This window comes from Chelonoidis abingdonii, chromosome 6, assembly GCF_003597395.2.
Source record: "Chelonoidis abingdonii isolate Lonesome George chromosome 6, CheloAbing_2.0, whole genome shotgun sequence".
NCBI classification, from domain to species: Eukaryota; Metazoa; Chordata; order Testudines; family Testudinidae; genus Chelonoidis; species Chelonoidis abingdonii.
Window position 1 is genome coordinate 99205139 of NC_133774.1, and position 24004 is coordinate 99229142.

General features: G+C 42.0%; 1 protein-coding gene across 1 annotated transcript in view; it reads right to left on the minus strand.

The window, feature by feature from the left end:
- CEMIP2 (cell migration inducing hyaluronidase 2) overlaps positions 1 to 24004 on the minus strand; it is a 75653-nt gene that overhangs the window by 34511 nt on the left and 17138 nt on the right. The window contains 5 exon segments of the mRNA XM_032798164.1: positions 21 to 209; positions 4038 to 4207; positions 7679 to 8240; positions 10356 to 10496; positions 20759 to 21101. Of these exon segments, the coding sequence (XP_032654055.1) occupies positions 21 to 209; positions 4038 to 4207; positions 7679 to 8240; positions 10356 to 10496; positions 20759 to 21089 (1393 nt within the window). The 5' untranslated portion in view covers positions 21090 to 21101.

The window sequence follows — 24004 nt, forward strand, 5'->3', positions numbered from 1 at the left end:
CATTTTCATCAGTCTCCTACCTTTGACTTTGACCTGATATCTGCTACACTCTGGACAGGGAAGGAGAGTGAATTCCTCTGCTTGGTACATTGAATAGTCAGTGCTTGCAACTACAATCTGGTCTTCAGGCTCCCACTTACTAACATCCTCCGACAGATGTAGTATCACTCCATCTATAGCCTCTACCTGGAAACCTGAACGTGGGACACCTAAAAAAGGAAAAAATGATGCATGCAGCAATATATAAAGCTATAACTTCATATGTCATCTACTTTACAAATACTTCATTATTTTAACTAATTAGGAACTCAGATATTTAACTAACATTTTCCAAAATGTAAGAAGCCTTCTAGTATGGTACTGCTCTGAAAAGGGATTATGTAAAATGGCCTCGAGGGCTTCATGTTTGGCGAATCTGATTCAGATGCAATGATCTCATTTTACCAGGAGAAATGATAGGCTGAAAGGTAGAAAGACTTACGTGTACAACCTGGGATTGGAGAACAAAGCTGGACACTTTCCTTATGCACCACCACCAGAAGAAAGACTTAGCAAGACAGGTGATACTTGTGCAACTATACACCCTTCACTGAGTTTGCACAGATACAGGGACTCAAATTAATTCTGTTGATACTTGTGCAGGAATAGAATACAGCTCTATCTCACTTAGCAGCACAGAGACAGTATGGCTAACAAATAAAAAAGCCAAACATACTTGTCACCGAAGTGGGCAGATACAACTCAATATACATATTCAACAGATGGTGCCATTTTTCCATAGTCACTTTTCAGAGAGACTTTAAGCAATTCAGAACCAATATTTTGGTCATTATGAAAGCAAACTGTTAATTCCCTTCTCATACCTTGCCCATAACCCACAAGAGTATAATCTCAAAAAGATTAAAAGATACATAGTAGTCCTTGCAATGAGGGAAAACGTCATAAAAAAACTACCGGTATTTTTAAATTTAGATCTTAGACTGAAAAAGATATGAAACTCCTTCACTTTGAAAGTGATAAGTGAATTCAGTTGTTCCCAAACGTATGATGCTAGAAACTAAACTAGTTTTCTGGAAACTGCCAGGGAAGTGAACTGCCTGGAAGAGAGGTGATGTTTAAAAGAAGTAAGCAGGACTCTGGAAGAGAAGGTGTGGTGAAGTGGGAGTTTAATGACCCCCAAAATATGACCAGACAAGGAGAGAGTCTGCAGCTCCATAACTTCTTGGACAATTTAAGAGAAACCATTCTTAGGAAATTAACAGTTCCACATATTTATGGAACTGGAGTAGGGAGGATCCCAGAGGAATGCAAACTCAGACAATAATAAGGGATAAACAAAGAACAAAAGCTTATTGGGAGATAGACCCTTCATGGCATACATCCTGGATAATCAGCTGAAGAATAGCATCATAACACTAACATAACCAGTTAGGGTATCCCTGACCTTCAAAAACTAATCCCCCAAGTATATCTATGTCATAAGTCCGGTAGACCTTACCTGCATGGATATCCCTTCAGTCTAGTAACTGGTCTTTAAAAAGGATATGTATAAGAATAATATTCTTGGACTAAAGACCAAACTGCAAACAGACCAAATGTGACTGTACTGAGCCACTGATTAAGACGAGAGCTTTGTAAATCTATCAGAGCTCCAGTATAGAGACTTAGGCTATGGCTACACCTGGAATTTCAAAGCGCTGCTGCGGCAGCGCTTTGAAGTGTGAGTGTGGTCAGAGCGGCAGCGCTGGGAGAGAGCTCTCCCAGTGCTGCACGTAAACCACATCCTTTTTACACTGATTACACTGACACTTTACATTGCTGCATCTTGCACACCCCTGAGCACAAAAGTTGCAGCACTGTAAAGTGTGAGTGTAGCCAAGCCCTTAGGCTGTGTCTACACTGCCACTTTCAGCAATAAAACTTTAGTCATTTGAGGGTGTGAAAAGACTCCCCCTCGAGCAACAAAAGTTTTAGCGCGGACAGACAGTGCTTTATCACCAGGAGTCAACCACCCCCTCGTTCAATGTGGTTATTTTTTAAATCGCTGGAGAGCTCTCCCCCAGCTGCTGCAGCCACGATGTAATGTGGGCAGTGCAGATATACTCAGACAGATACACCGCTGTCCTCGGGAGCCAAAAAAAAAATCTTACCGTGTTATTGGTGAAACCACATTATATCGAACTTGCTTTGATTCACTGGAGCGTGCAGCCCTACTCCCCCGGAGTGCTGCTTTACCACTTTATATCTGAACTCGTGTTATATTGAGTCGCGTTATATTGGGGTAGAGGTGTATTCCTTGGCTTTGTGGCAAACATAAAGGCCTTTACTACCCATAACAAAGATGCTACATCAAGGCAGAGCCATACATTTAATGGGGATCCTACAATGCCCTCACAAAGTACAAGGTCACAGGCCTTGGTGCAGATTTTCCTGATCAAAACTAGGCTGCAAACAGCCACCAGACTCAGTGGCCTGCAACCATTTTTGTTTTCAAAAAGAAATAATAAGATTGAGCATTAGCATCATAAAAGATGAAAGTGGACTCCTAGTACCGATAACATTTATTGCCAAGGAATTTGACATTAGAAGCAATTTCCTTTTTCTAATCAGCACCAAGGCCATGGAACTAAGAATAAGAAAAGCAGTTAAGGATTCAACACCACCAAAAATATTCTTGTGTGTTCAGATACTGACTACTACCAGACCAACAGACTGTCAGAAGTATGTATGTCAGAATAATCCAACTAATCAGAGATCATTTTGTGAAAAATAAAAAAATCAGCCACACTTTAGAATTCTCCAAACATCACAAGCAACAACAATAATTAACACAATATCCTAATAAGACTAAAGAAAAGAAACTAAAAAGGCAAACATGGAAAAGATATACACTTCTACCCCGATTTGCATACAAGGTGGTAAAGCTCTGACACGCTGCTCTGAGCACAGTGGTAAGGGTGCTGGGCCAGGTTGGGGCCGAGGGGGTTCAATAACGGGCAGAGGGTCTCGGGGGTGGTCAGGGGCTCCTTCCACAAGGGTCTGGGGGGCAGGAGCTGTGGGAGGGCACCTTTGGGGACCCCAAGGTCCCAGACTGGCCCAGGGGATTAGTGGGGGGCTGGGAGCAGCCTGCTCTGCTTCCCTCGCCCCGGCCCCAGCCTGTCACTCAGGGGAAGGGGCTTGGGGGAAGGGATCCCCCTCGCACTCACCAACAGCGGCAGAAACAGAGCAGCCCGGCCCCAGCCCGCCAGCTTCCAGCTGCAGCACTCCGCTTCCTGCCGCATGTGAGTAGGCGGGGGGGGAGGGGAGAGGGGGTATCTTTTCTCCAACTTCCTTGCACTCATCGGCAGCGGGAAACAAAGTGCCATGGCTGGAAGGTGGTAGAGTGGAGCAAACTGAGGCCAGGCTGCTCCGCTTCCCGCCGCTGCCAGTGAGTGCCTGTCAGGGGGTGTGGGGGGATAGGGGTCGGAGCAGTCAGGGGACGGGGGGGTTGGGAGTCTCTGGAGGGAGCGGTCAGGGAACAAGGAACGGGGGGGGCCAAAGCAAGTTTGATATAACGTGGTCACACCTATAACGCTGTGAGATTTTTTGTCTCCCAAGGACCGCATTATATTGGGGTAGAGGTGTATTAAAACCCACAAGCCTGTCAGATCTCCAGCCTCCAGTAGGTGATTTTAGGTTTTAGTACTTCTCCAGGATGCTTGTATAACTAAAGTTTTTTAATTTAAATATTAAAGATACAGTTTCCCGTGTCCCCTTGATGGTATGTTGGATGCCCACAGCACTGAAGCAGAGAAGGAGATTTACATTTTTAAAAAGTTTTCATTTTTGATACACTCTCCTGTATTTCGATTTGTATTTCATCCAAAAGTTAGGCAACATTAATGGTAAATAGAGAAAAATAATTGCAGTAATTAGGAAGTTAGCTTGCATTAATAAAAACTGTTCTAGAAAATAATCAATACAAATTGTTTTTTTAAAAACAATTTTGCTTATGAAGATTTTAGGAAAAAAACAAACACATAAATAAACTTTCCTACCTTCATTCCATTCACTAAAAGCTCTCACAGAAAACTTCTGACCATCCACTGTGAAAAATTCTCTTTGAGCAAGAGCTTTTCCCCCAGTGCTATGATTTTCATAGTCTCTCACAGATTCATTACAGGAGGAATTTCCACCACCTATAACACCAACTAAAGCCCAGGCTTGCCTGCAAAAAAAAAACCCAAAAACACAAAATCCCCTTAAATTAAATTCTTTGCAAATAGACACTGTATATAACAAACATTTATTCTTTTGCTTCTTTTCCAAAACTCTTTAAAAATATTATTCCAAAATGCAATAGAAGAATGCAAGAGATAATTGTTGAAAATATTTGGTTGCTCCCATATGCAGGCTGGAAAATGCTCACCACTCATTTCTACTCCCCCGGCCTCCTTCTCTTCTTTCTTTATTTTTTTTAGGATTCCAGATTTCATAAAATATTGTTAATACTTTGTCCAGTGTCCTCACAGTATTTTACAAACCACAAGATCATGTAACAAGTGTTACTTTGTGCATAAAATAAAGTACAGAGAGATTCAGACCTTGTCTACACTAAAGAATACTTGCTAAAGTTTCCCACTATGGTAGTGCTAGAGTATAGCAGTTAAGACTTTCAGAGAAACCTGCTCTAATCAGCCTGGAGACCTGTCTATTTAGTGCCAAATCCACTACTGAAGCTGAACTTGCAGTATTAACAGGGAAGTTTTTAGCTAAATATATACATATACAGTACATACACTTTACACTGACACCCCCTAAATGACTTGTCCAAGACCACAGTGAGTCAAACAGGAGACTGAGGCCTTGGCTACACTGGCGCTTTACAGCGCTGCACTTTCTTGCGTAGGGGTATGAAAAAAACCATCCCCCGAGAGCTGCAAGATACAGCGCTGCAAAGTGCCAGTGTAAACAGTGCCGCAGTGCTGGGAGCGTGGCTCTCAGTGCTGCAAGCTAAACCCCATGAGGATGTGGAGTGCGCGCAGCACTGGAAGAGCTCTCTCCCAGCGCTGGTGCTGCGACCACACTGGCACTTCAAAGCGCTGCCACAGAAGCGCTGCCGCGGCAGCGCTTTGAAGTTCCGAGTGTAGCCATACCCTGAAACAGAAGCCCAGACTTCCATGCTCTACTTCGCCACTTTCACTACATATCCTCTCATATAAATGTGCTTTCCTTCATCGTTAAGCCTGCCTTTCTTCACGTGTTCTGCCCTTTAACCAAAACTGAGGTTTGACTTATTGGAATTTATAAGCACAATTATTTTGAGATTCCTCTCTTCCTCACTACACCCCTACGTACTACAATCACAGCCACCTGAATCAAACTTTCCAGTAATTTTTTTAAAGAGCATTGCAAGCTATTGACATTGGAGTATGATGTTGTACATAGCAAAACCTTTTAAAAAGGGATAACATTTTAGTAAGCATTCACTGTTCCATGGCATGTTTATTACTTGCATAGTTAGCACTCTCAATCATCGGTTTGAGACAAACAATCCTATTGTAGCTCTGAGACTCAAATCAAGCATGGTCACATCACTAAGTCAGCAATTCTTATTCCTAGTACTACTGATTAGGTGATTAAAAATCAAATTCTGATAAAAATAAATACCCTATTATACCAAACAGAATCTGTGCCAGCCAGTCAGCTTGCTGGATGGCCAATCATTCACAATGAAAGGCAAAAATTAAAACCTTCAACCCAGACACTAGTTTATTCATAAGCACACCTCTTTATTTTATTTTTTTTTAAAAACAAGTATTTTTACAGGTTAAATCCCATAACTGTTGTATTCTAGTCTAATCACAATGATGCAAAGAATGTTACACTGAACATGTCTTTCTATAGCCTCACTATCCAAGTCAAAATAAGCATTTAACAGAAAGAACATTCAAAGAGATACTGTCAGACTGAAGATCTCTTATTTTGGATGGGAGGGAAGTCATCTTAACTTTGCTTTTTTTTTTTAAACTGACATGAGACATGAGTGACTATTACTTGCGAGTGCCAGCAGAAGAGACATGGACTGTCACTGTCTTCTGCCGCTGGGACAATGGAAAACAGAATTTTATTAGGAAGAAAGGAGTCTCAGCCTACCTGTGAAAGCAGCCAGGAATCAAGAAGGCGAGAAATGGGGGGGAAAACCTCCTGCTCCCTCCCAGCACGAGGTAGGGAATTTCTCAATTTCAGATGAACAAATGCTGATACAAATGAGGAGGTACAACCCTCCCCCCTCCCACACACCCCAGGAGGTCACAGGACAGATCTGGGCACCCTGAATCCGAGGGATCCTCCTCCAATCACTTCATGCTCACAGGAAAAGATGTGGGATCCCAGGTGTCTGTCTACACAAGGGCACAACCAACTTTTGACTGAGTTTCTACTGTATCCAGGGGACTGGTGCATATTATGGTATGCTCTACTGCCCCCACATTTGCTGATCCTATAAAAACTTCTGAGGCTAGAATCCAGACTTAGGAAAGCCTCCCAGTCCCAGGTGACTAGATCCTTCTCTGAGGTTCAGAGGATTCTTTCTTGCATGAAAGCCCTTTAAAAGGCACCCAAGTCACAAGGATATTTCTAGGACAATAAACACTAAATGGTATTTTGTCAAGGCAAGAAGTTGGAACCCTGACATTTTTCCTGAACTGCTGAAGCAGAGGGAGCATAATAGCCCAAGTCTGAATATGGAGACGTAATGGTGGGAGGGAGAGGGGGCACAAAGACACAAAACCAAAGACATACTATTGACTTACTATTAGATAAATATTTTAACAATAATTTATTATTCTAACAAATCCCAATGCAAGCTGGAGATTGGGTTCCACTTAAGCTATCACAAAAAGAGGAACAGACACAGCTGGAGACTCAAAGATTTTATATCCTTGGCTTTCGAATGCACACTCCCTAATAGGCTACAACAAACTTTCAAACAGGTTCCACCACAGGTGGCCAGAATGGGACTGTGATCTGTAGAGACCATATTATGAAGGAGAAGTTGAGATGCCAAGCAGATGCAGTGTCAAAATATTGGTTTCTTATTAATTGCCAGAGAAAAAAGTGCTGACAACAGAAAAATGCAGCAGCTGTCTATCATTTTTTTTTACTCTCTCTCTTTTCTGTGAGGCAGGGAGGAAGTTAAGTTTGTTTGGTCTGATTAGGACCCCTTTTTTGAATTTGGTTTCTAATTTGTCACTTTTTATCTCAGAGGCGTTAGTAACATGCATTAGATGCCAACACCTGCTTTTGATTTGTGCACTTAAAAGAAAGACAAATTCTGAAAACATGCACTAGTCATACAATTATATTTAAAAAGTTAAGGTTGGTGCACTAGAGTACATGTTAAAATTCACTATATACACAGCTATAAGTGTTATAATAAGCACTTATAGGCCTTTACACTGTTAAATAATGTACTAACTAATCCTCCTCAATACTTCTGCAAGGGATTATCCATAAATAAGACATTTATTTGCATACTGTACCAGTATGCAGAGCTTTGGAGGACAGACCTAGGGAGAACAGCGTTATATTGTGAAAAAATAGCATACTTTCTTAAGGTTTCACAAATCCCTGTTCACAGGATTATCTACATCTAGTGGGACTAAGTGGATTTGAAGTGAAAACAAAAATTATTTACCTGTAACTCAATCCTTTGACAAGCTTACTTCCTAGAAGATTTTGAATAGTGAATCTGGTTTCATCCAGGAGATTTTTAGCAGCTGAATCTCCCACAGCAATGGCAACAATGCGGCCAGAATCCTGACCTTTTAAAAAATCCTGAAGTCTCCTGCTTTCGTTTTGATATTCATGGGTATCAAACTTATCAACAGCCAGAACTTGTGCTGTGTCCTGGTCAATCACTCTCACATTTAGCCCCCGGGAAAAATTCCTTTCAAATGCATAAGAACCAGAGGCCAGCCCTGAGGAATACACAGTCTTGGACAGCAAAGTCCATGATAACTTCTGAGTCCCATGCAATTCCAGTGTTCCATCAGAGCCAACACCAATAAACTTTTTGCCAAATGTTGGCACATGATCACCTTCATCTGATTTGCCATACAAGATTATAGTTGCTTTGGATTTATAGCGACAGTTCTGTGCTCCAATATGAAGCGCTCCACCATCCTTTATCAGGATAAAGCGAGTTTTCAAAGTGATATTTCTGGTTCCATCTTTATCATCACCAAAGACAAGCAATCCTATAGGAAATAATATTTCAGTATTAAGCTATGTTTTAAAGAAACAGATTTTGCCTTAAAAAAAAAAAAAAAAAAAAAAAAAAAAAAGGGTAAGCCAAACCTTGCAACAAATTTAAACAAAAAAAACCCACAACCCCTAAACATTAGTGGAAGTTAAATAATTTTGATTTCTAAATGGATTTAGGAAAGGGAAATGGGTTTTACAGGAAGTCATATGTTAAAATCTAACTGCAACAGAATTGTAACTTCTAGTATAATGACATTTTGACAAGCTGTCTTATAGTTTTATTAAGTATAATTGCTAATCTGTTCTGAAGAAGTGGTTTGGTTTTGTGTTTTTTACTTACGAAAGCTTATGCCCAAATAATCTGTTAGTCTTTAAAGTGCCACCAGACTCCTCCTTGTTTTTGACAACACCATACAGGCACATTGGCTGCTGTGGGCAGCTTGCATGTGGTGTATGTGTGACAACCAGGGTCCAGACATCCCAAGGGGCAAAGAGAAGGTTTAAACCCCAGCAATGAACAGTTAAATGAACTGACTGCATACTGTATTATTGTCCTACAAAAAACACATCAGGTAAGGTCTTGTATGAAAGCTTGTAATATATACAGGCTGTGGGTATGAATTTACATATTTGTGTATGTAGAAAACTGTGCTCAGTCTGTGGTGCACTTCAGCTATCTCTCAGCAGGGCAGTGAGTAGTCAAGCAGAGAGGGGCATCTCCCAAGGCTATTGTTTATGCAAAACCCGGCATCAAGAAACTATCCATTGTCCAGCCCAGGAAAAAGACAATGATCGGCCATTAGAGTTAAGGGAAAGACAAAGACAGTGAGACAATTTGAAACTGAAAAGAACATCCTGGCTCCCCACACTGATTAACCCTGAGTCACCACCATGGGCAGGAGGAGTGGGGGATTAAAGAAGCCTTTTAAACAGAAGGCTTTGAATTGAGGGTTTTTTAATCCAGAACTTGGGGGACAGACTCAAGGGGGAATAGCTTTTGGGGGTGAGGGAGAATTGCTTTAAGGCAACGGGTAACTCTTGTTAGAAAAGGGATTTTATCTTTAAAATGAATGTGCAAAAGCCTGAGGTTGCCTCTTTATGTTGATTTTCCATGTGACTTGCATATGTCTGCCTTCCCCTACTAATTCATCTTTGAATCTGCATTTATTTAAAAAAGTATTTAGTTCATCCCAGGCAGGTTGCTGCTGTGCAAACTATGTGGAGTGCATATGCCTAGGGAAGCAGAGAACAGTTTCAGGCCTTCAAGGGTTACGAGCCACAGGGAAACAGTCCGAGTGTCCAGTAATTAAGAATTTGAGGAACAGGTATTTGGGAAAACTCGGGAGTGGAAGAGCTGTTGGTGTCACCTTGTAAAGAGTAACTAGGCTGGTGAGACCTTTTGTTTGTGAGCTGGCTACTGGGTGTCAGGGAACGGAACTTTAGCTGCACAAAGTCCCCCAAAATTTACGAGACAGGCAGTGACAGAATCTCTGACTGATCTGTTTAGTCCCCAAAACATCACAACATATTATTCTTAACACACCGAGATATGCTACAGAGCCTAACCATGTTACCAGTAGAGATGCAAAAGAGATAAGTAAGTTTTATGTCATTTTGTGCAAAAATGTTAGTCATTTAGTACTAGAAAATTTCACAACTCAAAGTGGTCATTTTCATATTGAAACTATCCAAGATTTTAAAATACTGTACATTTTCAATGCAAAAGTATTTGCTGGAATGATGTTCAATTCTGAACTTTCCTAAAAGAACAGAACCTTCAGAGTAAAAGAGCCCCCATTTTTTAAAAGTACAAATGCTAATTTTCAATTTTTTTCACTAAATATTTCAAATGAAACACAAATAACATTCTCACATGTCATTGCAGAGTTTCTGCACACATTACTAATGAAGAAGAGCAAGTGTTTTGATAACACCTGAATGGGGAAAGGGAAGTATATGTTTGTTTGCATATGCCAGCTTCCCTCCTCACCCAACACTGTCACGCTCACTTACACCTGTCTAAAGTGCTTTGGACATAAATCAGAAATGTGTTAAAAATGGGGCATAACAGTTGATTGAAGCACGTGGCTTGTTTTGCCATTACACACCTCCATCCTGTATGACTATAGAGTGCACTGTAGCATCCATATTCAGACGAAACAAATCCCCCTTTTTGATGATAACTCTCTTTCCAGTATCTTGTCCAGGGTTCCAATTCTGAAGACGAGGGTTCTGATCTGGACAATTCTCTGCAATAACCAACTCAATTAAAAACAACACCACAAACACATTAAGACAAGACATTGCCATATAAAGTCAAAAAACACAAGTCAGGGGTTGTCCTCCCTCTACAGCAACATGAAGGTCTCATTCATTAGGAACAAGTGGGTATATGGCATATGACGTTTCTTTTTCAAATTAGATAGAAACAAGGTCATCCATTATTTCTGATCCCATTCCTTCTGTTTTCCTAAATTTATCATAGAAGATACTGCAGTTAGTCGCATCAGGGTTCAAACTTACACAGCAAAAACAGCGACAGGATATGTGAAGGCTGACTAAGCTTTAGCAGAAAGAATGTATTCTTGTTCTTAAACTGAGCCACTTAGCGCAATAAAGAGCATTACAAAGTGCTCCTGCCAAAAGGGCACCAATCATTTAGATACCAAGGTGACCTGTATGCTATCAGCTAAAGTTACAAAAACCTAGAATTCTCTTCTCTCAACAATTGGGTTAAGATTGTTAAAATAGCTGCCTACTGCAGCAGTAGAGACCGGCCTCTTTCATAGCACGGGGGTGGGGAGACAGAGATTGGAGACACACTCTCTAAAGCATCTAGAAAAGGTAGATAGATATTGGGGGCAAGAGGGCAAACACAATAGATACCAAGACTAACAGGCCAGCACCCAGGGTTGGAACAATGGTTGGATCGTTCCATGTTAATGGTATTAATCCATGTAGCCTTCTCAGCCTTCAGAGACAATCAAAAGGGAATTTATTTTCAGAAAATAAACGGGCATGTAAGAATAGACCATTGTAAACATACCATCTAAGGAAGTGGGATAGCCACCCTGTAATGAAGTAGTATCTATTCATCTCATCTTTACTGTGATCATTAGTATTTCTGATTTATATTTTTTAACTTATTTAACACCATACTCTCACTTCAATCCTTTTCTACACCGTGAATTCATATCAATCCTTTTCACAGGAGCCAAGATTTGACTGAGAAAAAGAGTAACACAATTAAATATTTAAATACATGGCCAGAAGAAGCCTAAGGGATAATATAAACTCTACAAGAAAACAAAGGAAGGAAACATCAGGACAGGAGAGAGTTTTTAGGGTGGTCCAAAGTAGTGATGATATAAAACTCAACAAATGAATTTGAGCTAAATAGCAGGAAGCATTTCCTTAATAGTAATATCTGCTAGACTGTTGATTAATCTCCAAAGGAAATGGAAGCCCCATTATTTCAGAATTGGACTGTACAAAACTGTAGGGAAAACACATTGCCAGGGGCACCAAAGGGAAATGTAATAAAATGATCTAATGAGATAGTAAATTTACTATAAGTTCTATGAAAAGATCTATAAAGTGCAATGCTAAGGACTGTAACTCCAGTGCAGATATAGGAAAGAGGGAGATAAGAGAGCAATTCTAAAACTGAATGTTTTAGGATCTCCAATTAATTAGATGGTGACAAAGGAGATGTGAACATCACAGGCACAAAATTAAGTTCCTCTAACATAAATATGCTTTTGAAACACAGAATATGCATCTGTTCTCTGATGATTGCGATGAAGAAAATTAAGACATTTTTCACAGCTGGAAGTGCATTGAAAATCTTCCTTGACATTCAGGACAAGGGACCACAATGAAGCACCTAGCATTTAATACTGCACAATATATTACCCTCCAAAATCATCAGTTAAGTTTTACACAGATACACTTTTCAGTATATATTCCTGTTTTCAATTATTTGCAACTTCAGCAGCCAACTATGCCAAACTAACCAATCAGGCTGAAAATTTTCCAGGCTCGGTGGTTGCTTGATTTTAAGTTTCAGCAAAAGCAATTCAACTGTTTCTGAGAACAAGTTCAAGAGAAAAAATATGCTGTTTTTCAAATGTTAAAACACAAAAACAAAACAAAAAACAAAACCAAACCTTATAACTCTTTAACTGAGAAGCTTCGGAGCAATAACTTAAAATTTGGCAGAGGGCTGAGTAGGCAGGGGTGTCACCACTGTGGTCACATAGAAACCTTTCACTGTCCCCACAAAAATCTCTCAAATTTAGGGGTATAAGCCTCTGGCAAAATCACCACTTTCATATGCTCAGTAGAGGCTTACAAGAGTCTGGCAGCTAAATTCTCTGAAGATTCTGTCTACCCTCAGCATCAAGCAGAATTTCTCTACATTTGCTCACCATTGAAGTCAAGGATCACTTGTAACATGAGACAGTGGTACCGAGAGCAGGGAGATTGTCTCTCCATGTGCTCTCACTGGTCTCCCTTGCTGTACTAAAATAGCCTGACTAGAACATAGGGTATGTCTACACTACGGGATAATTCCGATTTAAATTAAACCCGTTTTATAAAAGAGATAGCATAAAGTCGATTGCACGCGGCCACACTAGGCACATTAATTCGGCGGTGTGCGTCCATGGTCTGAGGCTAGCGTCGATTTCTGAAGCATTGCACTGTGGGTAGCTATCCCATAGTTCCTGCAGTCTCCCCTGCCCCTTGGAATTCTGGGTTGAGAGTCTTGAGAGCCCAGTGCCTGATGGGGCAAAAAATCATTGTCGCGGGTGGTTCTGGGTACAGCCTCACCCCTCCCTAAGTGAAAGCAGCAGACAACATTTCGCGCCTTTTTTTCCTGGGTGAACTGTGCAGACGCCATAGCACAGCAAGCATGGACCCCACTCAGATCAACACCACGATCGTGAATGTGTAAACACCTCACGCATTCTCGTGCAGTCTATGGTGAACCATGAACTGCAAAGGCAGGCGAGGAGGAGGCGGCTACGGCAGCGCGGCGACGAGAGTGATGAGGACATGGACACTGAATTCTCCCTAACCGCGGCCCCTGCGCTTTGGAGCTCCTGCTGGTAATGGGGCAGGTTCTACCCATTGAACGCCGATTTTGGGCCCGGAAACAAGCACAGACTGGTGGGACCGCATAGTTTTGCAGGTGTGGGACGATTCGCAGTGGGCTGCGAAACTTTCGCATGCGTAAGAGCACTTTCATGGAACTTTGTGACTTGCTTTCCCCTGCCCTGAAACGCCATAATACCAAGATGAGAGCAGCCCTCACAGTGGAGAAGCGAGTGGCAATAGCCCTCTGGAAGCTTGCAATGCCAGACAGCTACCGGTCAGTCGGGAATCAATTTGGAGTGGGAAAATCTACTGTGGGGGCTGCTGTGATGCAAGTAGCCAAAGCAATCACTAAGCTGCTGCTACAAAAGGTTGTGACTCTAGGAAACGTGCAGGTCATAGTGGATGGCTTTGCTGCAATGGGATTCCCTAACTGTGGGGGGCGATAGATGGAACCCATATCCCTATCTTGGCACCGGAGCACCAGGGCACCCAGTACGTAAACCGCAAGGGGTACTTTTCAATGGTGCTGCAAGCACTGGTGGATCACAAGGGACGTTTCACCAACATCCACGTGGGATGGCCAGGAAGGGTTCATGACGCTCGCGTCTTCAGAAGCACTGCTCTGTTTAAAATGCTGCAGCAAGGAATTTACTTCCCAGACCAGAAAATAACAGTTGGGGATGTTGAAATGCCTGTAGTTATCCTGGGGGACCCAGCCTACCCTTGATGCCATGGCTCATGAAGCCATACACAGGCAGCCTGGACAGTGGTCAGGAGCTGTTCAACTACAGGCTGAGCAAGTGCAGAATGGTGGTAGAATGTGCATTTGGCCATTTAAAGGCGCTGGCGCACATTACTGACTCGCTCAGACCTCAGCCAAACCAATGTCCCCTTTGTTATTGCTGCTTGCTGTGTGCTCCACAATCTCTGTGAGAGTAAGGGGAGACCTTTATGGCGGGTGGGAGGCTGAGGCAAATCACCTGGCCGCTGATTACGCAGCCAGACACCAGGGCGATTAGAAGAGAACACCGGGAAGCGGTGCGCATCAGAGAAGCTTTGAAAACGAGTTTCATCACGGGCCAGGGTACGGTGTGACTGCTGTGTTTGTTTCCCCTTGATGAACCCCACCCCCTTGATTGACTCATTCCCTGTAAGCAACCCACCCTCCCCTTCGATTACAGCTTGCTAAGGAAATAAAGTCACTATCGTTTAAAAATCATGTATTCTTTATTAAAAAGGTCATTATAAAAAGAGGGAGAGAACTGACAAGGTAGCCCAGGTGCGGTTTGGGAGGAGGATAGGAGGGAGGAAAAGGCCACTAAAATCAAAGGCCACTGTAATGTAATGACAGCCTTTTGGTTGGGCTGTCCACGGGGGTGGAGTGGGCGGGTGCAAAAAGCCTTCCCCACGCGTTCTTACACATCTGGGTGAGGAAGATATGGAACATGGTGAGTACTGAGGGTGGTGACACAGGGGCTGCAGCAGCACTCTGTGACCTCGCTGCTCTTCCTGAAGCTCCACCAGACGTCGGAGGATGTCAGTTTGATCACGCAGCAGCCCAGCGTTTCATCCCCTACCACCGCTGATCTTCCTGCCTACACTCTCATCTCGAGCGTCCCTCCTGTCCTCACGTTCACTGGCATCTTTCCTGTAATTTGATACCACGTCCTTCCACTGATTCAGATGAGCTCTTTCATTGCGAGTTACTTCCATGATTTCCGAGAACATTTCATCTCGCGTCCTCTTCTTCCTCCGCCTTATCTGAGCTAGCCTTCGGGATGGAGTAGGGAGGCTTGAAAAATGTGCAGCTGCATGAGGGAGGGAAAAAAGGGAGAGAAGTATTTAAAAAGATACATTTTACAGAACAATGGTTATACTCTTTCACAGTGAACAACACTATTCACCTTACACAGCACATGTGATTTCACTACAAGGTCGCATTTTGCATCTTAATTTTGAGTGCCTGGGCTCTGGTGTTACAGATCTCACAGACGCAGGTCCGGCATCAGAATTCAGCTTGCATGCGGCCATGGTAAGCCATTGTCTTTCGGCTTCTGCAGCCTTCACTTCCATTCGCAGAAGCCACCCCCCCCCCTCCAATTCTCTAGGATGATCGCTTTACCCCCCTCCCCCCACCGCATGGCTGGTATCATGGAAGATCACTGCTAATCACCCCCTTCCCCCCACCGCGTGGCTGGTAGCTGGGAAGATTCCTGCTAGGCAAACGTGAGAAAGCTCAGCGCTATCCTTCCTCCCCTCCCCCTGCTTGGCTACATGCAAGGAAGGATTTCTTGTAAGCAACAGTCAAACAACCCCTGTAGGAAAAAGGCCATCTCTGTCCCCTAATTAAATTCCTGAATTTCAACCAGGTTACCATGAACGATATCACTCTGCTGAGGATAACAGAGCGAGATAAAGAACGGATGTTTCTTGAATGCCAGCAATCACCGGACCATACGCAGCTATGCTTTGTCATGCAATGATACCCGATTACTTGCTACATGCATGGCGTGGTAAAGTGTCCTACCATGGTGGACGGAACAAGGCTGCCTTGCCCAGAAACCTTCTGCAAAGGCTTTTGGAGTACCTCCAGGAGCGCTTCATGGAGATGTCCCTGGAGGATTCCGCTCCATCCCCAGACATGTTAACAAACTTTTCCAGTAACTTTACTGCCGTGAATGCATCCCAAGCCCTCAGGGCAAATCAATCATTAAAAAAAGCTTGCTTTTAAAACCATGTTTTATATTTACAAAGGTACACTCACCAGAGGTCGCTTCCATGGCTTCACTGTCTGGGCTAGTGGGTTGGGAGGGCTGGGACGGTAATTCCGTCTGGTCAGAAAAAGATCCTGGCTGTTGGGGCTGACAGGAGTGCTGTGTGCTCTCTGCAAGCTCGTCCTCCTCTTCCTCCTCCTCACCTTCCCTCGTCCGCATAATCCTCAGGCATGGCTGAGATTACAACCCCCACCACGGAATCCAAGGACAGGGGGGTAGTGGTGGCGCAGCCCCCTAAAATTGCATGCAGCTCAGCGTAGAAGCGGCATGTTTTTCGGGCCCTGCCTGTCCCAGACCTTCCGTTTGCTTCTTTGGTTTTCTGGTAGGCTTGTCTGAGCTCCTTAACTTTCACTCTGCACTGCACTGAGTCCCTGGTGTGGCCTTTGTCCATCATGGCCTTGGAAAGTTTTTCCAATGTTTTTTCATTTCGTCTTTTGGAACGGAGTTCTGTTAACACAGAGTCCTCTCCCCATATAGCGATCAGATCCAGTACCTCCTGTATGGTCCATGCTGGAGCTCTTTTTCTATTCTCAGGAGACTGCATTGCTACCTGTGCTGATGAGCTCTGCGAGGTCACCTGTGCTGATCAGAGCTCCACACTGGCCAAACAGGAAATGAAATTCAAAAGCTCGCGGGGCTTTTCCTGTCTACCTGGCCAGTGCATCCGAATTCAGATAGCTGTCCAGAACGGTCAGTGGTGCACTGTGGGATACAGCCCGGAGGCCAATACCATCGATTTGCGGCCATACTAACCCTAATTCGATATGATAATACCGATTTTAACGCTACTCCTCTCGTTGAAGAGGAGTACAGAAACAGATTTAAAGAGTCCTTTATATCGATTTAAAGGGCCTCGTAGTGTGGACGGGTGCGGTGTTAAATCGGTTTAACGCTGCTAAAATCGCTACAACTATAAACACGTAGTGCAGACAAGGCCATAGAGTGAGAGGAGCAAGGAGGAGGGCAGAAGCAGAGAGGGACAAGCTAGGAGGACAGGACAGCAAGGGACAAGCTCATGGTGGGACATGCTAGAGGGGAAGGGTCTAACCGCTACAGCACACTGCCCTCACCCCCAAAACTTGGAATTCAACCCAGGGTTCCCAAAAGTCTCACTGTTCCTCTGTTAAAGAGGTATGAAAACTATTGACAAAATAGGCATCTCATCTCCCTTCTAATATTCACAGAGGATACCAGCCTACTATTTCTACCAGTTACTCCATTAGCTCAAGTGGTAGACACGAGTCTTTGCTGTGGATATAAAGATTCCAATCCTGTGAAAAACTATGAGGAGGAGGAAGAGATGCAGATTTCAGCATGATTCCACATGACAGAATGTTTGGTTTTTTGTTTTGTTTTTTTTAAACAGGGTGTAAGCATAAGTATTTCCTTTAGATAGATACTTGGAAAATTCCAGTCAATATGTCATTTATTTTAAGACACACTGAATAAATTTAGGCAGGCAGAACGTAACGAGCTGTATTGGAAATGACCTAAACTCCAGGATTAATACTTCTGCTCTTGTAAAGAGAGCAATGAGATCTCTAATAATGCAAGTAGTCAGGACCTGGTTTAGGTTTCATCAAAAGACAACTGGACCTCAAGGAATCTAGTGCTCACTACAATATTAATGAACTGATTAAAGTAGAACTCAGAGAATAGTGCCACCTACTGAATCAACACCTCTTCCTACAACACCTTGCCTTTCCTCGGAAGTCTGTCAAGTACTGATCAGGCACAACTCTATTTAGGGTGCAAAATTCAATCAGTTCAAAAGTCTGATGAAGGAATGGCTACAAATCAAATAAGTGTCATCTTGAAACAGTCATATGACACAAAAGCACACTAAACTTCACAATTTTACAGATTTTAATGCAAGAAGGGATCATTATGATAATCTAATCTGACCTAATCTGTATAACCCCACCCAAAGAAATTAACCTAGTAAACTCTTCAACAAATCCATTGCTTTTTAGAGCCTCCACTTTACAAAGTCTCCCAATCTAGATTTTAAAAGACTTCTCAAGTCACCTCCTCCTAACCTTCTCTTGGATAAACTAACTAGATTGAGCCTCTTAAATTTTTCACTGTAAGGCAGATTTTCCTAGAATTTGAATAATTCTTGTGGCTCCTTTTGAACCCTTTCCAATATCTTTTTTTGAAGGGTTGATAACAGAACTACAATGGGAATACCACCTCCTGACTCTCATTCAATAGTCCCCTATTTACACGTCCAAGGATCCCACAGCACTGCACTGGGAGTTCACATTCAGTTGACTATCTCTAAGTTCTTTTCATGGTCACTACTTTCCATGAGACCGTCCCACACCCTGTAAGAGTGATTGACTTTTGTTGTTCTCACATATATGACCTTGCTGTGACATGGACAGACTGGTCAACTGGCGTATGACCCATAACAACTCCACAGGAGGTACTAAAATGATAAGAGTCCCTGGCCATTCCCTGCAGGTAGTTATCAAAGCCATGTTAAATAGACTAGAAACTAATATATTTACTTAATATTGTTAGAGAATCAAAGGGTAAATGCTAATTATATTTGTCTATGTTTACCTATATCTTGTTAGAAGTTTAACAATTTGATCTAATTAGCTCGTAGATGCTAAAATTCTGTTCTTGTCTCATAATGCTTCATTATGGAATTCTATTGATTCAGAGATCAAAAAAGGGATATTATCATTTAGAGGGGACATATGGTGTAATAATATTATTGTCCTAATTTCTCTCTGAAACTTGTAAATTCCACATAGTAAACTACCTAATTGTTACCTGTGTATGCATAGGAAACAGATTAGCTTCAAAGCAACAGTACACATTACCTATTCTTCATCCAAGAAAGGTCCTGCTGTGATTGATGGCCGGCTGCAACTATAAAGAAAGCTTTGTGCCTGATCCTTTTTAATCTCCTATCTGCTTAAACTTTGACAGGGAAAGTCTAAGCCCACAAAACTGAGGTCTCCAGGTCTACTCTGGATTAACTCTGGAATTCTCACGGAAGATTTTGAACGAACTCAGCACAGGGACTGCTAATTGGACTATAACCTTTTAAATTGATTCCAGAAGGACTCTTACAAATCAACAGCCTTCCCATCTCTGCTATGAAACTAACCTGAGAACTTTACTCATATGTGTATGTATATTGATCTTTTAAACATAGCAATTCTCTTCTTTCTTTTGAAGAACAGATCTTAGGTTTAGTTAATAAGAATTGGCTGTAAGTGTGCATTTGAGTGAGATCTGAAATATTTATTGACCTAGCAGGCAACATGTCCGGTCCCTGGGGACTGGCAGAACTTTAAATATGGTGAATCAGGTTTTTAGTAATCTCTTGCTATATTAGACTTGGCTGTCTGGATGGGAGACAAAGGCTAGACTGCTTAAAGGAGGCTATAGCTTGGCTTCTCAGTAATCAGTGTGGTAATACAGAAATGGTTTGGTTACTGGGTTGGTGAAATCTAATTATAGAATAAACCACCAATGTGGTGGATTGTCTGCCCTATTCCTTGCAGTTAGCCTGGAATGTGGCACTCTCAGTGTGACCCCTCCAGGCATCATGGTCACACTTGCATTTGGCTGTTTTAAAACACATGTTGTTCAAATGAGTCCAGTTTACCACCAAGTGATCAAGGTCACACTGTACAACTTACCTGACATTTACCACCCCAATTTTTGTTTTCTTCTATACCATTGAAGAAAGATACTGAATAGCACAGGGTCAAGAACTGATCTCTGTGGAACCCCATTAGAAATACCACTACTAGATGGAGGTTTGATTTCAAAAAGTAATTGTAAATCAATCAGTCATCAATTTTTGTACAGTGCTAATTTTTTAAATCAGAATGTCCTGCAGTAAAGTCAAATGCCTTCCAAAAGTCCAAATATATTACAAGTTACCTTTACCAACAAAAAACTTTAATTTCATCAATTGCTTTGACAATATCCATTTTCCAAAAAAACAAACTTATCCTCATTAATTATGCTACCATCCTTTAATTCTTTACTAACTGCATCCCCTATTAGCCATTCCAAGATTTTGCATGAAATTAATATCAAGTCGAACTACAGGCCAGTTAACCAGGCCATCCTGTTTAACTTTTTAAAATACTGGTGTATTAGCTTTTTCCCATTCCTCTGGAACTTTAACATATTTTGGAATATTGAGAAAAACCCAACATCAATGGTTCAGAGAGCTCATTCGTCAATTCTTTTAAAACTCTTGACCGCAGATCACCTGGTACTGAGATTCAAAAATGTTTAATTTTATTATGTGCTGTTTAACAGCCTTCCTAGTTATGGTTGGAATAGAAAATATTATTGCTGACCCATGAAATCAGCCAGCCTCTCCCCAAATACAGAACAGAAATATCTGAACATTTCTGTCTCTTCTGCATCACTGCTGACAATTTTATCATCCCTAGCTAGATCTATAGTACCACTAAGATTTCTTTTGTTCTCAGTTAATTAAAAGTTTTCTTCTTATTGTCCTTCACCCTAAGGGCCATGTACTTTTCATGGATACCTTTAGTTCTTCTTATAAATTGTCTGGTTTTAGACCTTGCTTGTTAAACTATATTCATAAGCAGTTTAACTTGTAATAAGAATTAATTTACACAACAACTTACCATCTGGTGCATATTTTGAAGATATTCCCAAGATAACTGCCAGTGCAATAAAAAATGAAAAGCTAGAAATGCCAAAACAAATGAGAGTATTTTTGTGTCTTTTCTTTCTGCTGGTTTCTGCTTGACGGCGTTGCTCCTCTGGTGAGAGGGCAAATGTTGCATGAGCTTCTTGTCCTGCAGATGTAAATTTGGCTGACGTTTGGCTCTTTGGACGTGGGGGTGGACGAAGAGGAACAATTCTTCCTGGAACATAGCCAGATGATCGATGACTGCTCCCATTCTGAGGCTGAAGGAAAGCAGGGGAATTCCCCCTGGGATCAATGGCTTGCATGTTATAAGGTCACTGAAACGGGGAAAAAATAAATGAATGAATATATGAAAAACAATCAGATAGCTTAGGTCGTGTGTGTTACGTGACTGTGTGTGTGTCTCTCTGCTATCACTATACTGTACCAATACGTTATGGCAAATTCTGGCTACTACAATAACAGTTCAAAACATTAGTGCATAAATGAAATAAAACTTAAGAAAAAATTTGCTACAGGGAACCTAATCACCGACAATTTCTCAACATTTCAACACCATAACTGCTGATCCCCACTAAATTTTTAATTAAATGTTTGTCTGTATAATTTTGTGATTAAGAAGTGACTGGTTAAAAATAGTAAGACAGCTATGTCAGCACAATCCCCACAATAGTTATGCAGAGAATGCCTAAATGTATTTCTACAGTATGCAGAAACTGAATCAACTCTTCATTGTTCTCCCTTCAATAAGTGAAACATGAACTCCCTTCACTTCATATTTTGAATCACCAAAATGACCTTTTCGTTTAACATGTACTAATCTCAGAGAGTTTATTTACACCCATCTCCCCTTCCTTAGATGCAGTTATGGTAACATGTATAATCAGGACAAGCATAGATGATCTGCATGCAGTAAATTTTTTACTTACAGCACAACTTTGTTGTTAGGAAAGGTGTGTCCGGAATGACTTTATAAGCAGATCACCTGCATCCTGTTCAGCAAGGTCTCATGATACTTCTCTTTGCCAAGCTGCGTGGGTTGTGACACAAAGTCTGGGAGCTACATGACCTCTACAGACCCTTGCACTTATCACCCAGCATAGAGCAGAATTTTTGTTCCAGTTGCTAGTAACCCTCTCTCTGAGGGAGCTAGTGACAAAGACCCATTAAAAATATGGTTCCCAGACCCACATCATTCTTGCCAGTTGTTCAGAGCTGACAAATCTTAAATTTATGGTTTGCTTTAAAAGATAAAAATTGAAATATAGTGCAAGTTATGTGTCTAATATTTATTGCAAGCAGTGTTCCAAAAGTCAGCATGTATCCCATTAAAATTGCCAGTAGTGGGATATTTGAGAAGGCTGAGTAAATTGAATATATGTGAAGCTTGATCCACTAAAACCTATAGGTGCCGTTAACTAACACATACTGATGAATGATACAAGTAGGAGCCTACCACTAACAAGACAAAGACCCTTTATTCTCCTTCACTAACAAAGGAGTCCTAAAGTATATATTCTAAAATGCCAGGCACATTGATGAAGGAGAGAAATTACAATGGTAATCTTATTCTGAGAAATAGCAGGGAACTTTTTGTTTCGCATGCTGCAAAATCTGATACTTCACAGTTCGAGGGTGAGAAAGGCTGTTACCGAACAGGCTGGATTACCCCTTTATAGAAGACAATGCATCTGCTATACACATAATGAAAGCTAAAAGCACTGAAAACTAGCTAGAGAAGGAACAGCAGAGGGCAGAGCACCAATCCTCTAGAGACTATCCCAATGTTCCTTGTACCTGCTCCTTGTGGCAAAATGGACTTTTCAACATCCTTCCTTTTATTTTTTCATAGCTGTTTCCCAAACTCTTTTACCTAATCCCCACCCCCAGATTTACTGTCCAATGTTTCATGAACATCTGAGAAATGGCTCTCTTACCATATGTGCATTTCAAACTAAACTACTAGGACTTCTAAATAAAATACCGATTCAGATTTTACTTAAGAAAAATCAGCATATAGTCTTAAAGTCAAATTACTCTGAAACCTCAGCCTTCTTTACAAAAAGACAGCATCTATTACAAACTGGGTCAAACAAAGATATCCTCTAGTACAGTCGTTTTCAAACTTTTTTTCTGGTGACCCAGTTGAAGAACATTGTTCATGCCCTCAACCCAACAGAGCTAGGGATGAGGGGTTTGGGAGGGGCTCAGGGCTGGGGCAGAGGGTTTGGATACAGAGGTGAGGGCTGCAGGATAAGGCTGGGAATGGGGGGTTCAGGGTGTGGGAGGGGGCTCTGAGCTGGGGTGCAGGAGATGGTCAGTGCTCTGGGCTGGGGGTGCAGGCTTTGGGGTGTGGCCGGGGATGAGGGTTTTGGGGTGCAGGAGGGGGCTCTGGGTTTTGGGTGGCTCAGGGCTGGGACAGGGGATTGGGGCATGGTCTTACCTTGGGTGCTCCTGGTCAGCGGCGCAACAGATGTGCTAAGGCACTGCCAACCGTGTTACGCCCCAGAAGCAACCAGTTGCAGATCCAGCTCCTAGGTGCGCGGGATTGGGGCAGGGGAAGGCACAGACATCCGCATGCTGCCCCCGCCCCGAGCACCAGGGCGCAGCAGTGTCAGAACAGAACAGGTAGGGACTAGCCTGCTTTAGCCAGGCAGCACCACCAACAGGACTTTTAACAGCCTGTCGGCGGTGCTGACAAGAGCTGCCGCGACCCAGTGCCTTACATTCTGCGACCCAATACTGGGTTTCGACCCACAGTTTGAAAACCACTGCTCTAGTACAATAATTCTGATCAATCAGATGTGTGACATTTTAGAGCAGACTCATAACCTAAAGACATGAACCTGGTCTGAGAATTTTTAGATATAAGAGTAACACTTAACTCTAAGATGAAATGTCTGAATTTATAACATTCAAATCACAAAAAGTTTCAAATAGTGCAGGGGAAAAAAACAAACAAACAAACAAAAAAACCAGATACACCAGTTAATACTTTTTATTGTTTAACAGTATTAAACCAAACCCAGAGGGGGTATTCAAAGTTTATTTTATCTTTGAGTTTGAGCTAATAAATATTCTCTAAATAGTGCCATTTCACAAAGGAGACCATTTAATAAAAGTTTTTCCTCTATTTTGAGCAAAAAACGTAAGGCTCTTTGGCACACAATCACAAGACAACCTACAGTAATTGTCTGAAAATAATTAATTTCAAATGTTT